This window comes from Pygocentrus nattereri, chromosome 27, assembly GCF_015220715.1.
Source record: "Pygocentrus nattereri isolate fPygNat1 chromosome 27, fPygNat1.pri, whole genome shotgun sequence".
Lineage (NCBI taxonomy): Eukaryota > Metazoa > Chordata > Actinopteri > Characiformes > Serrasalmidae > Pygocentrus > Pygocentrus nattereri.
The window spans coordinates 7,606,647-7,623,739 of NC_051237.1; the positions used below are offsets into that span (position 1 = coordinate 7,606,647).

Genomic DNA, 17,093 nt, shown 5'->3' on the forward strand with positions numbered 1-17,093 from the left:
TTGTTGGTTCCAAACCACAGCTACATATCATCATTATTATTATTATTATATTATTATTTCCTCTAACTCAGGTTAGAATGACATTTACTGGTTTTTGTGAGTTGTGGAATGACTCGTTTTTGTATTTAATGTTTTATTCTGTGAGTGAGTGCCTGTAAGCGAAAGCTGTTCTTATATAGCGTTGATGGTCAAAGCCCCCCAGAGGTGCAGAGCTCTGTTCTGACTGACTGATTATTAGCGCTGGACTGCACAGCAACTCTGGATAAGAGCTCAGTTCTGCACAGCATCTTCATTCCTGGCTGAAGGCCTGTTCCAGCCTGTCTTCATGGAGTGATTATATCTGGCTAAAGGTTCAGCTTTTCCAATGGACGACGGACGCTGATCTTTGCACATCGCTGTGTTCTGATGTCTGGTGTCCATCAGCTCCAGGTCACTGTTCTTCATGGAATTAATGGCGAAAGGTGTGTTTAGCTCGGTCTGATAGCTTAGCCGTTGTCTGAACATGGCGTAGCGCTGTTTTCTGTGTGATGCTGCATTTCTGAGTGAAACGGTGAGAGAGCTGAGCAGATTTCCCTCCGTTACAGCTGGTTTGGTGGGAGCAGGAGGTGAAACAGGATATCAGAGGACGTTCAGTGTCACATGATGGCTAGAGATGAGCAGAGGTGGACGAAGTACACAGATCATGTACTTGAGTTAAAGTCGAGACCCCCAAGGTAAAATATTACTCCAGTAAAAGTAGAAGTTCCTCCCTTTAGACCTCCACTTGAGTAAAAGTACAACAGTATTTACCTTCAAATGTACTTAAGTATAAAGTAAAAGTACTAAAAGAGTAATTCTGGCTCTGATGTCCTGTTATCATTTTTATAACAAGACTCGCTTCATGAACTCATTTCAGGTGAAAATCCTCCAGCGTCTCTCTTGGTAAACCAGTCTTTTAATAGAACGTCATTAATTAGTGACGCTGACGTCTATTAAAATGATCATAAGCACAAAACACTGAAGGTAAACAGTTTCCATCAGGGAGAACCGAGTGGCTCTGAAATCACTTTTACAAACAAGCAAAGTTTCAGTTTAAGATCACTTTGTAAATTAGTTACAAGTTGAATAAAAACTGGCTTTAAACTCAGGATCACAAATTTTCCTTTAGTGTATTGATCTGTAGGTCTCTGTTCATAAACATAAACTAACAAACTAATTAACTATAAAATGAAATCGTGTTTGTATGAATTCAGAAAAAAAGAAACACGCCAGTCACGACTGCATATGTGTACATATTTCTATATTGTGGACTATTTACACAAAGTTAGGTTAGGTGATCATTTAGGTGACGAATGTGCTCCCAAAGATTTACGCTGCTGCACTGACGTTGAACCGTGTGCTGCACTGGGTCGGTATGACCAACAGAATAGAAATATTTAAGTAAAGTAGAGATACACGAAAAAACTACTTAAGTACAGAAACGAATTACATTTACTCAGTTACTGTCCACCACTGGAGATGAGAAACTAATGAAGGTCAGTTTTTATTCCAGGGTGACTTTAATGCCAGTGTACCGGTGTACAGAACAGTACTATAAACCTGTGTATTAGAAGCCAATGCCGATACATAACTAGTGCTTTTCATTAGTCAGCGTTGCTGTTAAAGTACGTACTTCTTAATGTGCCAGTAGACTGTAGGCAAATCGGGACGCAGCCATTGACGTCAAGCTTAGCTTGACGGCAGTGTCGTAAATAGTAGTCCGCAAACAGCGAGCTCTGTGCGGTAAGCCGTCAGGGAGCTTCGGGAAGGTTAAAGTGGGCCGAACGGCGCGGCGACGACTCGCGTTTTAAATATTCATCCACTCCTGTACCGTAAGGACAGTTTGTGTAGTATTATAACACCTCCGCGGATGAGCATGCGTTTATATGTTAACCCGTTTTCCACCGGAATGTCTCAGTCGAGCAGTACTTAGCATTAGCTCGATAGCTAACGCTAGCTGTGTGGCTAACGTTTTCAGCCGGTAGCGTCACCGGGCGAGAGAGCAAACAGCGCTGTTAACTTAGCCCTACACAAATCACACTGCAGTGAGCCGCAGATGGTACATAACACATAGACATGTGTTGAGTAGATGAGGACTAACCGTTAGCAGTTATTCTTAAAGGGGGCGGTTTATGTAAACGACCCCTGGAGACCCCGGGGTACCTGAACTTTACTGCTAAGATTTGATCACCGCTTTAAAATCAATATCCTATGCTTTGCTAGGTAGAGCTGGGTGGTTCCAGTGTCTCAGTATTTTGTAAAAATCGACCAGGAACGGGCAGCATGCTACATGTCATGAGTACAATGTTAAGTGTATATAGTGTGTACAGTATAGTTACATGGTATGTATATACATAGTGTATATAGTTACCACACCACTAAATCCCACTAAATAGGTAGAAGCATGTCTAGTATATCCGTTTGTCATATATTGCCAATCACTTCTGCACTGCATGCTTAAAGGCCACATATTCCGCATTATTTTCTTCTTTTGAGCTCTGCTTAAAACATTTACATGGGTTTATGTATCTAAAACAGTCACAGTTCATTTTATGCGATCTTTAAAACTCCGTTTAGAATGAAACAGTCCTTATAACTTCAACGTGAATGGATGGGGCTATGTCGCTGTAGGCCGATTAGGTGGATATATGCAAATGCTTTGGTTTTTGTGACATGACAAGGTTATGAATTTATACAGCTTAGTGTAGATACATTGTATGGGCTGGAGAGTGAAGAGTATGGTGTAAAACCAAACTCTTTAATGTTGAAGATGTGAGAAAAATGTGGGTTTATATGATATTTTCCATTTAAGTGTTGCAGTCAGAACATCTGGAGTGTCCACTGTTGCTGTTGCCCCAAACTTGTACAGTGAAACACATTTGATTTGTCTTGGACACTAAAGATGTGCATAAACACTGAACGACCGTGCTTGTAGAAGAAATCAGTGATATTCGTACTTGACCTAACTGGTCATATGTGTTTATGATCTGTAGAACTATGCCGTTCGTTGACCTTCAGTCAAAGCTGGGCATCAACTTGGACGGCTGGATCCTGACCCAGAGTGGGGAGCAGCCCCATAGACGAGCCACACGCTGCCATGCCTTTGAGAAGGACTGGATAGAATGCTCACATGGCATTGGCCAAACTCGAGCTAAACGGGAATGCAAACTTGAGTTTGAAGATTTCTATGAATGCATGCACCGTGAGAAGACGGTAAATATCTGTTATAGATAATGATTCAGTACACGTCTCAGTTAAATGCTCCTGTGACCAGCTGCCTTTTGCCTGAATGTTGTTCGTTCTTAATTCTTCAGTACTGTTTTGGTGACTTTCAGTAGACCACGGTTCCTGACGTTATTATGTCTTCTCCCAGTTCCAGCGTTTGCATGAGATTCAGAAGCAGAGGGACAAGTTGATCAAAGAAAAGTCCTACACAGCTCCTGCACATCACACTGGCAATGAAGAACCTCGGCCGTGAGCCCTGGCACGGGAGCACAGCCTGAGATCTGTCCTCTGCTAGCCACACTGTTACATAGTCAGTGTGCTTACTGTATTATAATTATTATTGTTTATCTGTTTCATTTGGAGTTAAATAAAGAGTATTGATCATTAGTGTTGTTTTTTCATAAGCTGTTTTCTTGCACACACAACTCGAAATGTTAATTTTACCCTTGGAAAAAGGGGCACACATGACACAAATCTGAAGAATATCACAGTGTATATATAAGTATATATACTGTCATTCAAAGGTTTGAAATCTATTGTCAGAATAATCATTAAATAACATATACAGTTACAAATATAACTACGTAATATATTAAAATATTGTATTATATTATTGTAGTATTTTGGCACAACGTTATGTGCTTCATTGGTCTTGCAAGGGAAATTTGTCATTTTGGCACCTAACTATGCCTAGCCTGTGCAGCGCAGCAGTGGGACAAGTGCCTTGCCCAAGGGCACCACCAGGGCTACTTAGTCAGGCATTGAATTTGAACCCTCAAACTTCTGTTGAGGGCTGACTCCTACCACTAGGCTGCTGGCCACAGAGAGGAACTTGTTACCTGGTAGAAAAAGCAAATGTTATTAAGTACAATGTAATCTATTTACAATAATCATCACACATTCTATGTAACTGACTATTTGTGGATATTGAATTTATCGTCAATTCATTCTTAATGCTAGAGATCTTTCTCGATTATTATGGAATCATCTACAGCTGAGTATCATCTTAAATTTGCTCATCTTTACAGCTTCCTACAGTAGAATATTTGCATCATATTAAAATGATTTTATATATGTATCTGTAACAGAATTGGTTTTGTATTACTGGAAATTGTGATTTTAAACCTTTGAACATCTGATACACATTATGTCTATTTTCTGTCCAGCATCTATTTACAGAAATGGGTCTGAGTTTCAGAAAAATATACAAGATGCAGGCAGGGAAAACCATGTTTAGAGTCAAGTACATTGTGTTAATTAACCTCAATCAGTGTACACTCTAAAGGGACAGCTAACCGAATGAAAGCCAAACATAACTGCATCAATCCTTCCAATTCGATTAGCAGATGTCTGTCCCTCTGAGATTGTGAAGAGCTTTTAGTTCACTAGGTGGCGCTAAGAACCCACCAATTGCTCACAATGACTAGACCTTGGTGCCTGATTACTGGGAGGAAACAACCCTTAAACTAAAGGGGTTTTTGTGTCTTATTTACAACATTACTGTTATATTCTTATAGCAGTTATCCTGCATGAAAATGGGAGAAACATTTTGCTTTCATAGCATTTATTTATCTTATTAAAATGAATTTATTTCAGCCTAATGTACATAAGCAAGGGGTCGCTTTAATTAGGTCAGATGTGGAACTACCAACAGAATGGAACAGATGGACCATCTGAAGTGCCCAGTATGTCTGTGATGAAGCCCTCTGCGAGTGTTTGCCCTGAGTTTATGGTTCGCATTCACTTGGTTATCTGGAATCAGGAGCAGCTCAGTGCTGTTTAAGGTTTCACACAGAACAACCGGCTCTGAATTGAAGGACAGGATATTTATTTTGCCTCGAGGCTGAAAATCTTCATCCTTGAATGTTGCGTCTAGTCACAGGTCATTGGTGGCTGTGTGGTGGGCATAATGTTTCTTCTATCGTTTCTTAATCATTATTATAGTGCTGGCCTGTGCAATACTGGTGTCATAGGAGGCCTCCAAAAAATAACATTAATTGTTTTATTGTAGGCAGTATATACTGAACAACCTCACATGTTCATGATGAGTAAATCTGTGATTGACTACAAAGGTCAGATATTAATAAACTAGAAAATAAGTGAACATCTCCAGCATCGTGTATTTAAGGTGTCTTTCTTTCTTGCTTTCTTTTCCCCCTGAGGACTAATTATAGCATTTGTGTGGGTTTGCGTTCCCCAAACATTCATAATTAATTTCCCAAAATCTCTGTATTTCTTAGAATTAAAGAAGCTGTTTTTGTTCCTGTGCCCTTGAAACATATATATTACATATAAATATATATGTAAATGACCTTTGTTCTGGTTGGCTGCCCTTTCAAAAATCGGGTGGAGCTGCAACATTCCTTATAACGTCATTGTGGAGGGGCGGGGCTAAACTGCATTTGTGAATATATGTAAACGCACTGCGTTTCACAAGATGATGACCTCAACGGGCTGTTTTGCGGCTTATTTTACAGATCTGGTCGGTATGAACGGGGAAATGGATGCTGAAACTAATGTTACATACGATGTAAAGATCGTCCTTGAAAGTAAATTTGTTTCTCAGCGGTTTGGGTTCTTTAAGATTTCCATGGCTGCAAATAGGTTTCTTTTTCCCGACTGGTAGCTTTATAACACCGTGACTTTCTAGTCATTTGTTGGAAAAGTTACAGTTTTGTATCATACCGTCGGTCATGGACGTCCTGACATCCCTGTGGATCATTTCGTTCAACGAGCACGATACAAATTCAAATTTTGCGTGTTGGTGAAAAAGTCGGTTACTGCCTGTGTGTTTCTGCAGGTCAGACACCACGAGCCAGAAATGTGTAGTAAGCTGTTCTAAATACACACAGTGTAGAAAATAATGTGGTAGCACATTTAACTTAGTTTAGTAATACTTATCGATAACGGTACCGATACTGGCAGAGTGGCTCTATAAGGACTTACCGCGTTAAAACGACTCAAGCTAAGCAGGTAACATTAGCGCTAGAAATGTTAATAACGTTTTAGTTAACCACGTTAACGTGTTTAGAGCAGTAATAAAGGTTGTTGATAGCTGACATTATCAGTGCTCTGCTTTGTATTTAATCTACTAGTTAGTATTCGTTATCTCCCTAAAACTGCTCTGCTAGCTAGTTACAGAACCAGTTTGTGCTAAGTTAGTTAGCCGTTAGAACCTGTTGTTAGCCAAATTAACGTTAACTTGGCTAACCTAGCTAACTAACTAAAACAGCTAACAACGTATGTGTTTAGAGCCAATTTAAGTCTATTAATAACGTTGTATTATTAATTGGAGCCTAGACTACACTTCGAAATTGAAACTTGTCAACTAAACTGTTCACAGAATATCAAATTACTAACCTAACCTAATGATAAGTTGTGTTTATCAGGAAATAATCCATTCTTCAATGTTTAAGAGAACCAAGTGTGGCTGTCCCTTATTCCTTTGGTGGTGTAAACCTCCGAGGTGAGAAAGGTGCAAAAATAAAAGTCTAATATGATCCGTGTAAATGTGAAACAGTATGCATGGCATGGTCTCAGGTTTCTTCTAAGCAGTTAAGCAAAAACTGATTCACCAGGGATTTGTTTTGCCTAGTGAAGCACTGACGCAGGAAATGATGTGATGGACGTATCAAATATTTTCATATACATGCCTGACGATGCCAGTGCTGACACATTTATAACATGTAGAAATTGAATTAGCATTATGGAGAAATATTACATTTATTTCTACAGGCAGAGTAGCCCGTGACATGTTTGGAGTCAAATGGGCCACGAGAAAAGAGACCACCATCACATTTTTGAGTATTTATTCTGTGTAATCTGGTAGAAATGTATTGTGGCACTTAGTTAAAAGGGGGACATGTAGTTATGTATCTTATGAATGTTTGACTGTAAATACATCAATAAATACTGTTTCCTTGACTATCTGTACTCCAGCTGATTTCCCCAGGTTGTTGCATGCCTGTCCACCTCTCGACCTACACTTTGAGTTTGTCTTTTTTGCTCAACCATGAAGCATCTTCTGTCAAAGTGAGTCTGTAGCAAAGACAGTTTTGTTTACCTTGTCAAGATAGCCTGCCTGAATGCATTTAATGTGCATATTATTTGTTTTATCTCCAGAGTCACGTGTGTCAGGAGGACCAGCCAGTCTGTCAAATTGTTAAACGTTAAAACAAACAGACACCCATGCGCACGTGCACTGCTCTATGAACTGAATGACTTGCTAATGATGCGCACATAAACGTCAGCAACGTCTTTCACATTTTTCAGTCAAAGTTCTTCGTTCAACGTCTTTCATCAGTCAAAGTTCACTCTCGAATCCTGACTCATTATTTGATAATCATAATAATAATAATAAAAAATGAATATATTGACAAAGCATTTCAGAGTCAGTACACGGGGGTATGTTTCTGTACCGCTCAGCAGTTTGTTTCTATCGACTGCTGGTTTTCATGGGGGTGATATTAATCTCTAACTGCTATGTGAACATCTTGACTTTTGAAAACGTAGCTGGGGGGAAGTTTGGCTTTTGGGGTAATGGATTTAAGAGTGAAAACAGGCCGAGATGATCAGGATAATATAGCAGATGTAGGCCACATCATGAACTCTGTCAGAAAATAAATTATGACCTGAGCTGAAACGCAGTGCTGGGCTTCTGGCTCCACCTAAACTGAGTAAGAACAGGAAATTCACGCCTTTTGGCTGCAGCCTCTTCAGCCCTGAACGCCTTCTGACTGAACGTGTCTTGTGATTCCTATTCTGTCATCAGCTAGTTATCACAGCTCGTTAAGGTGTCTCAGTGTGTGTGTGTGTTGTGTGAATGGGGTGAAGGAGGAGGAGCAGGACTGAGAGAAAACGAACGTGAGGAAGAGGAGGGGGGCTCAGAGAAAGAGAGAGCTATGAAAGGAGGGGAGTAGCCAGCCATTAGCAGGCCCGCGGTACCCTGCTCTTCTCTCTCCCGGCTCGGTAGCGTTTCCAGATCGTAGCTGATCGCCACTGGACCCGCTTGTCCTCTGTTATCCGGTAAGAAGCTCCAAACGTGGCACCAGCCCGCAGAGTCCCAGCATGCCTGCAGCTGCCTGCATCTGCTTTTTCTTCTTCTGTACGCCAACGATGCGTTGGTTTTGTGGCATAAAGTGTGCGTTCTCGTGTGAGGTGGTGCTATAATAGCGCACAATTAGAACGATGCTATTGGGCTATGGAGGCGGCAGGAAATTGAATCCGTGCGCCGTTAGGAAGCGCCAGTCGAGATCCACGACTTTCTCTCAGATAGGCAGAAGGGATTATTTGCACTCATTAAATTCAGTGGGAAGCGTTTTTTTTCCTGAGCATCTTGGCAGTCATAAGGAAAAACGTTAGGTCTGTTTGGACAAAGGCTCATTCCCTGCATGCTCACGCACTCCTCACTCACGTTTACGGCACACGGCGAACCGCTCGGATTTCACGTTTTGCACTCTCGTCTTTAGATACCGCGGCCACTGTAACAGCAGGGTCCACTACGAGATGCAAAGACAGCTTTTTATTGATCTTTCCGTGAGCTGTTTAAGATTGCCGTTCACTCCTGCCTTGTAGAAAGAGCACAGTAAATGGAAAAAGGGGCTCGAGGCTTCATATCTGATAATCCTGCTCATTCCACGCCCTGTAATCTGAAAGTCAAATTATACATAGGCTTTAGTGGGGAAATCAGGCATTCCAGGGCACCCAGCTGATGAGCCTCAGGTGGTTATACCAGGTTGGGAAAGGAACCTAGTGCTCCTTGTGTGTATACCACACCTTACATGACAAATTAAGCTTAAGGTCAACTTGGACATTGCGTCTAATGAGACATACATTCTACAGAATATCTAACATAGAATATCTTACATTGTATAATTTTTCAGGATGATTTAGAGAGGGATAGAATTTATCTGAAAAGTTATGTAGTCCACTTTCTCCATCAGTTCCTTGTCGGTCTTGTCCGTAACCTATAAATGCCTTTCTTTGAAAAATTCAGTACATTGGCATAAAAGGTCCAACATCATCAGCCCAACTTGTATTGAGATTAAATGCCATTCATTCAGTAGTGCTAATCCTTAAATGGCCACAGTGCTCTGATTGATGCAAGTCTATTACACGGTGCATTCACAGGGTCCCCATTTGTTTCCTCTCCAGTGAGTGCTAGCATTGAGGGAATGTGTTGTTTATTCAGAGTGCTTGTGTTACTCACAACTGAGGCCTCTCTCTCCATATGACTCCTGTGAGAGAAGAACGTTTACAAGTACATGTGCATGCGCCCTACGTAAATATCATTTTGAGACTGTGAATGTCATCAGCCTCAGGTCCATATTCTCCCCAGTTGTCAGTAGCAGTGGAGCTATGGGGTAGTGCTATTGAGGTATGTTGTTTTCCGCCATGCTTTGGCAGTGCCTGTGGGAAGCCCACTGCTTTGTGGAAATGCTGAGCCAATTGCACTGAGACTTTAAATCAACAGCATGTCTCTTTGTCAGCATACTGTGTGTCTGCGACTGCCATGAGCTAACAGAGTGTGTGGCGAGACCAACATTTGCAAAAAAAGCGTTCCTTTCCATTCAACATTGTGCCACAGTAGCATAATGAGACTGTATGGCTTTGAACTGGCTCTATTTATAAGTTCTGGCTGCCACAGAAGCAAAACACAGGCAGCAAACAGCAGGGCGGCATGCTGATCCAGCAACAGTAGCACAGAGCTTTCCATGAAACTCCTGCTCTTCAGAACAGCCAAAGAAAAAGATCATGTAACCAGACATGCACAAGAAATACATCATCTTTTTGTACAGAGATACTGTTCATTGATCTAAAAAAAGGTCAGGTTTCTCTATTTCAGGCTAAAAGTTTATCCAGTAGAAGGGAAACAAGGTTGCCTCAAAAGAGCTGCAGGCCACAATGTCTGTTATCAGATATAATAACGTCCTTATATTATTTTTTTGGATGTCATATAATGCTTGGACAAAAGTGAACACCTCTATCTACTTTGCGCTGAGGTCAGTGTTATTGATCTTTCAGCTCACATGGACATTGGAGATGGACAGGTCTCTACTGTGGCTCCCATGGGCCTTATTCCTTCCAGCTGATCACAGAGGAAGAAGGCGGCTGTCTGCTCTGCCAGCCAGCCAGAATGTCCAATATTGATCTGGACCTGAGCTTAAATTAATAGTATAAAGACGAGGCTCTTCGATCTCCCTCTTCTTTTTCTCTCTATCATCATTCTATAAGTCATTGGTGATTGCTTGATTTCCTCCTGCCTATTGTCTTCTTTAAAACATCATTGCATACTGTGCTGTCAGAGAGTTGGTAAGTTATTTGCATGTCACACTAGCCAAGATGATGGCAGCAAAATCTTGGCCAAATTTTGTGCAGACTGCATGATATCATTTGTGTTCATATGCGCTGCATGTTAGATTATTTGATAGATTCTCTGAAGATTATGATGTGGAAAGACTGGTCATTTAGCAGCCCCATCCACTTGTAATCACATCTCCAAGTGCCTTACTGCTTTTGGTAGGTTTTTAGACATGCACTGTAGAAACAAGCACATTCTGAGATTTTGCTCCAGTGGTTGTATGCTATCTTTGGATGCAAAGGTGTTAAAATCAGCCTCTGGTGAATGTGTCACAATAAGCGTTTCAAGACCAAAGAATTCTTTCATGATTCGTCTGGTCCTTCATATAGAGCGTATAACTACATGTACCCTGATTATGAGTATAGCTCCACCAGTATGGAAATTGTTAGCCACTGCCAGTATTCTTTGTTTTTCATGAACATATCTGCAGATATCAATGTCGATACTAAACAATTTACAAAATGTAAAAATTGCAGGTACATCTACCTGGAGTAGCATTACAGAGAAACATAACATTCATTTCTGTAGGGTTACAAATGCAGTAAAATGCAGACATTTTAGCATAGTAACCCAGTGTTGCCTAAACATTTTGTTCTTCTAGATTACATCAGATATTGGATTGGAATACTAGTCAAATGTGAACACAGTTTGATGATAATACATATCATTTTAAAGCAAATGTCTGTCAGTATCGATATGATTGTGATATCATCATGCAGCCCTAATTGTGAGAAATGTTTTGGTGATATTTGGTGGCAGAGCAGACTGCCTGGTTCTTTTACATGTGTTTTATTAGAGTTTTGTTACCTAGTATCCATGTGTAATGTAGGTGTGCAGTATTAGCCTATAGAGGATGAATTATACAGTGTTGTAGTTCTGATTTTATGATGACCTTATTTCTACCTCCTCCCCCTTACCCATTCTCCACTCTCCATGTGGTCTTTTTCAGGGCCCCGGTGATATGTCTTCCTCGGATGAGGAGAGCCTAAGCGAGCGCTCGTGTATAAGCGAGCGTTCCTTTCGTAGCGAACGGTCGGGGGGTTCTCTGTCTCCATGTCCCCATGCTACCACCGGCCCTAAAGGGGACACCCTACCCTGGAACTTGTCCAGACATGAGAGACGTAAGCGGAAGAGCCAGGATTCTGTGCTGGACCCTGCTGAGAGAGCTGTGGTGCGAGTGGCAGGTAGGAGCTGGCAGGATCGATCCGTCATTTAAGACACGGCATAGGGAAGATTTAGAGCACTGACTTCGGGGGTTGCTTCAGGAGCACATTGGAGAAACATCACAGGACTGGAATTACAAAGGGGCTACACACAGAATTCAGAACCACTTATCCAGTTACTTAGATCATGTGTTTAGAGGAAAGTGGAAAAAAGACAAAGGCCTTTCATTCACTCTTTCTGGAGCAAACTATATTTTTGATGCGTAAAAATGATTTAATGATAGAAAGTGGAATGCGTTCATCTATTAACTGAAGTATGATATAATGAATTGAACTACGTTCTAAAAATGAGGTTTTAATTTTGTAAGGATTTGCGCTAACGCCAGGAATACAGCTCTGGAGAGAGAGACTCCGATGGTGTGTGGCCTTAGAGAGAACTGTAGTAAGTTTAACTGCTTTTGTACTTTTTTCTCTTTGAAGTTAGGCTGTTTGCTAGTTTATTTTGTACTGTTCATAAAAAGTGTGTGTTGTGCACTAATCAGGAATGAGACAAAGAAGTGGATTGTAATGCTGATCTAGTGAACAAATGTAAGAAGGAGAGGAGAGGGGAAGAGTAAACTATTGTACCCCTGAGTTCAGTGATGCAGTTGGAGAGGAGTGTGAGAAATGGAGCCAAACAGTAGTCCCAGTTTAGGAGTAAAAACTTTTTCCAGAGATCTGCTTCACATTCATGTGCTGTTGGTTTTTTGTTTCGTAGTTACTCTTCTGTGTGTTCTTTCTGTATGAACAGATTTGCTCACACTGACTAGCATCCGTTTTGTCACACTGTTTGGAGTTTCTTCTAGATTATAACTTTTCATCATGAGGGAAATATCTCAGCTGTGAAGTGCAAACCCAGTGAGTTCTCCAGTGCTCAGTGCTGATGCTCTTTTGGTTTTGTTCATGTCTTTTCACTGCTATGGGAAAGACATTAATGCCACCAGAAAAGTGATTGAGTGGGAAATTGATGATCAGGCAGAATAGGCTGAAAATGTTTTCATGCCAGTTAACATCCCAGACAAGACTGCCTGCAAACAAGTGATGTATCCACAGGCTTGTCTACATCCGGTATAATTTATTTAATTTTTTAGGCGACTCAAAGGGCGACTCAGCTTGGCTCCCTCCATTCCCATGTTGCCATGGGGACCTGCACACTCTACCAGTCGCCTAGTTTCCATGGCTATGAAGGAGAGGGAAAGACACTGGGAAGTAGAAAGGGCAAAAAGGCCCAAAACAAATAGTGAAATACAGAGAAGGAGCACATTTGAATTTTAATTTGAGTTTGAGAAAAGAGGGAGATTTTGTGGGGGGCAGCGACGAAGGAGCGGAATGGAATTGAGTGAAACGAAAGAGGAGAAAACAACTAGGAGAGGGCAAAGCATGAGAGACGGGAGGGGCTTGGAAAACGGTCAAGGTTCAAAGAGGAGGACAGTGAAAAGTAATGATGACTTGGGTTGGAGAGACAGTCAGTATGTAGTAACAGAGATATGTATTGAGATTGTGGATTTAAATTAATTTATGTCCATTCCATACAACTCGCCCACTGTCTATATACACTGAAAATACTATGCCTGTCTGTGCGTAGTGGATTTGCTTAAAGTCTTGAATAATATGGGCTTTTACCATAATTTTGATAAATGTAGTGGGTGGCAGTGTCTGTGTTTTAGTAGTTTGTATCTCTGTGCATAAGTTGGAGAGACTGACAGGAAGAGCATGATGATGGAGATGGATGATGATTCAGCTTTGATTAAGTTGGCACTGTTTGTCAGTCCGGCAGGGTCACAGCAACTGGCAATCTAGCAATCTGATAAGAATGCAAGAGCAATATGATTGTGGCTTTCCAATGAGCTGAACTGCCATTTACTTTATTTGCTGGACCAGAAATATGGTGGATTTATCTAGACCATTATATTCCTTAATATCAGAGCAAGTGAAGCACTGCCTTGTGCACATGAATTCTGGGTTTATTTGCCACATTTTTCTAACCATTATAGCAGTATGCTTAAATATGTGGTGTTCATACGTTTTATTACCCTGTCATTGTGGTTAGGCATCATGTCCGAAGAATGAAGACATAGTTAATAATAAAGCAAACTTGACAGTAGTAATAGAATGGAGGGGTGCTGCGTCTGAGTCACCGCTCCTTGTTGCGTTTAATTATCATCAGCTCTGGCCGCTCTCACCCTGCTGTGTATAATGTGTCCCTGGCTGATGGGTGCATAGAGACAGTGGGCCAGAAGCATTATCTGCTGTGAGATTGTGCTGTCCTTATATGACATTGCCAAATGTTGTAACTGTGAGACTCTAGTTTCATATTTACGGGTGACTTCATAAGTATTTAGATAGTGAACTCAAAATTCTAAATGGAGAATACAAAAGATAATTTGGAGGCAAAAGCACTGCATGTAAACTTGCTTGTTTGCAGAGTTCTGAATTTGTGTTTTTTACATCTTATAACTACACTAGCTTATGATCACTATATCAGTCTCCTATGCAGTTAGTGATATCAATGCATGATTGGCTTAAAACAGGAAAATGACTTGGCCAGTCTATGATTACGTCCCTGCTGAGCTCTTAGGGCAGTGTGCTTTGGTTCATTGTCTTGTTTCATTACTATCAATGCACATAACAGTCCTCAGAGTCTAGAGGAATGTAACTAAATACAGTGTTTTTGAACATCTCTGCAGGCGTTTTAGTTACTAGTTAAAATTTCCATCTTGCACTATAGCTTTTGTGTGCCTGATGTGGAGATTTTCTGTTTTGGTCTTCTTCTACATTCTGGAGGCTTCATCAGTAACAGTGACAGTTTTAATAGTTTTGTTGTTACCGATTTTCCTTGACCAGCGCAGTTACTGCAGTTACTGAAGAGAGCATTATACTGTATATATTCCTCTATGTAATGGTATTATCACTCTTTACAATGCATACACATTAAGTAAACCAATTTGTGTCAGTTTCCTTGGACACACAGCGCTGTCTAAAATTACCTAATGGCCTAGTCTTGATGTGATATGAGACGTTTGTGGCTCTGCTCGCCATTGACCCAGATCCACTTACCTGAATCACCCACCTTTGTTTCTGCTATATCCTAATATTACACCAGGCTCAAAGATGGCAGTCTGCTTAGCTGCACTGTTTTTTTACTTCTAAGGGGATACAAGTGCATTTCAGGATGAAAAAATGCAGTGCATTAGGGCAGATTAAAAAGCCATATATTTTCCCATATAAAGGTTAAGCTTACTTATTCATGCAGGACTATCCCACATCACCCATCTGTGGCCATTAGATGGCAGGCGCTGTGTGGATCCTCCAGAACAAAAGCTTTCTGTTAGGCCACGTCATATTGATGTGGACAGTCCCTTGGGGTCCCTTTGCACCGCGTCTCTTTGACCGGCAGGGGGCGACACACCCCGGGAATCCGCGCCCAGTGCTGTCAGCCATGTCGTCCAGGCTCCAGCCCGGCTATGCAATTTCCTGCGCTGGATGTGCCTGGCGTGGCTCGAAGGGAAGGGAGGGATGGATGGATGACAGGCACTGCAGGAAGAATAGAGAAACCAGAACCCCATTCGCACGGGGGGGACGGAGGGAGGAGTGAGAGAAAGCAGGCGAGAGTCGCTTACAAGACGAGCAGCCATTATACTGAAGTACAAAGGAGAAAAGCGCCGAAGATCTCGCGGCCGCTGGCGAGGCAGGAGCTCAGGAACAGCGGGGACAGAAGCGCCGGGCGCAGGATACGATTACCTCTGATTTCGGAAGGAACCAAACGGCCAGCCCCCAACGACCGCCCTCCCCGACACACACGTATACATACACACACACACACACACACACACACACTCACACTCGCCGGCTGGAAAAAAGGACTTTAAACCCACGACAGGCGATGCGCTGTAGGTAGCCGCATACAAGATGGATTTATATAACAGGCCCTTTATATGAGTCTTTTTGTTACACGAATTTAGGATGTTTACACTAATAATATGAACATGTTAAACTGTTTGTAGCTCGAGTTTGATTATTACCATTCAAACTAGGCAAGGTAGATTGTCCGTGTGAATGCGCTTGACTGAGGAAAACAAATCGTCTTCGTCAAGGTTGTCCTAGACTGAATTCTGAGCCGTGGATGAAACTTCATCCGCAGTGGAGGTAAAGCCGAGTCGGAGCGGAGACCCGGATCCCCGCGCTGCGCTGGATTACTGCGGCCACCATGGCTGGATTCATGCCGGGCTTACTGCCCACAAACCATTCGCAGGAAAAGGAGTTCGCTAAAGCATACGAGGACGTTCTGGAGAGATACAAAGGTAAATGTTTTAGAAGAGAAAACTGGGACATGTGATGTTGGGACACAGCACAGTGTTGGGAGTCCGCTCTGTTTACACAGTTAACGTTAAGCTAGCAGGCTGCGCTCATTCCCGAGGAGCATACGCGGTGTAATTCACGCAGTTGTAATTTATGTTTTGTCCGTTTTAACATTTAACCTTGTGTTTAGTGTGATCCTCAAAGCATTCGAGAGTTGTATTTTTCTTAAAGCTGACTGTTCATAAAGCACAACGAAGATGATGTGTAGTGACTGTGCAACGCACTTGGTAAACTAATCCCGTTTTTCTAAAGGGTCCCATCAAAACACTTTTCCCTTAGTGGAGCCGTTTTCCGGTGGACCGGCTAAAATCTTCCCATGTGAGAGCGACCCGAATATCGCTGCAGGAGCCCGTCTTGGGTTGTACTGAACCGATTCAGCTGTGGGCTCCCTAATACTTCAGAGTTCATGGCTGCGGTCCAATTTGCGCACTTGCGTTCTATCTAGAACGCTTTGCTAGTGCTTGAGTTCTAATGCTAGTTTTGAAATTTGCCGCATTTACAATATAAGTACGCAAATTGGAACGCAGCCCATATGTTCGACGATAACAGTAACGCTTACGGAGTGAAGGCCTTTACAGAAAAGACCTGTGATGTAGTCGCGGGAGGGAGAATGAGAGAAGTCAGTTGAGACGCCGAGCGTCTGTAATGCAGGGATGATATAAAAGTGGCGCTTTTAATTATTGATTAGCGTAATGAAATGCGATTCTTTAGAGGATTAATGGGGTTGATGGTGTTTGGGGAGGAGTCGTATTCACTGCTGTTAGCGAGTCCACGGAGACGCCAAAAATATAGCTTTGTTAGCCTGTTTTCAGACTCCAGTGGGAATATTATTTACTACTACTGCTACAACTGCTAACAATAATGATAACGACAACATGCTCTTAGAAGGCTGTTCAGGTGAGGCACCAAAAGCCAGGTCATAAACCTGT

General features: G+C 41.8%; 2 protein-coding genes across 12 annotated transcripts in view; both read left to right on the top strand.

Annotated features, from left to right (window-relative positions):
- Window positions 1-1,711: 1,711 nt before the first annotated feature.
- On the top strand, window positions 1,712-3,630 carry ndufs5 (NADH:ubiquinone oxidoreductase subunit S5). Of its 2 annotated transcripts, none has more exons than XM_017694545.2 (3): window positions 1,712-1,850; window positions 3,012-3,231; window positions 3,392-3,630. In XM_017694545.2, exons 2-3 carry the CDS (start codon window positions 3,016-3,018, stop codon window positions 3,494-3,496), a joined length of 321 nt encoding a protein of 106 aa, XP_017550034.1. In that variant the 5' UTR covers window positions 1,712-1,850; window positions 3,012-3,015; the 3' UTR covers window positions 3,497-3,630. The 2 variants fall into 2 exon arrangements, with proteins under 2 accessions (XP_017550034.1, XP_017550043.1); XM_017694554.1 differs by having other exon boundaries at window positions 1,737-1,761.
- A 4,332-nt stretch (window positions 3,631-7,962) lies between these two features.
- The window catches only part of macf1a (microtubule actin crosslinking factor 1a), a 173,607-nt gene continuing 164,476 nt past the window's right edge, over window positions 7,963-17,093 (top strand). For 8 of the 10 annotated variants that reach the window (XM_037535220.1, XM_017694516.2, XM_017694533.2 and 5 more), the window contains exons 1-2: window positions 7,963-8,268; window positions 11,553-11,787. In XM_037535220.1, the coding sequence (XP_037391117.1) occupies window positions 11,565-11,787 (223 nt within the window). In that variant the 5' untranslated portion in view covers window positions 7,963-8,268; window positions 11,553-11,564. Of the gene's footprint in view, window positions 8,269-11,552; window positions 11,788-15,337; window positions 15,696-15,899; window positions 16,107-17,093 lie in introns of those variants that run through there. The other 2 variants (XM_037535222.1, XM_037535221.1) reach the window with 2 other exon arrangements.

Coding starts and splice junctions, on each gene's coding strand:
- ndufs5 (XM_017694545.2), top strand. CDS start 3,016: ATGCCGTTCGTTGACCTTCAGTCAAAGCTGGGCATCAACTTGGACGGC. Junction 3,232..3,391: donor GCATGCACCGTGAGAAGACG/GTAAATATCTGT, acceptor GTCTTCTCCCAG/TTCCAGCGTTTGCATGAGAT.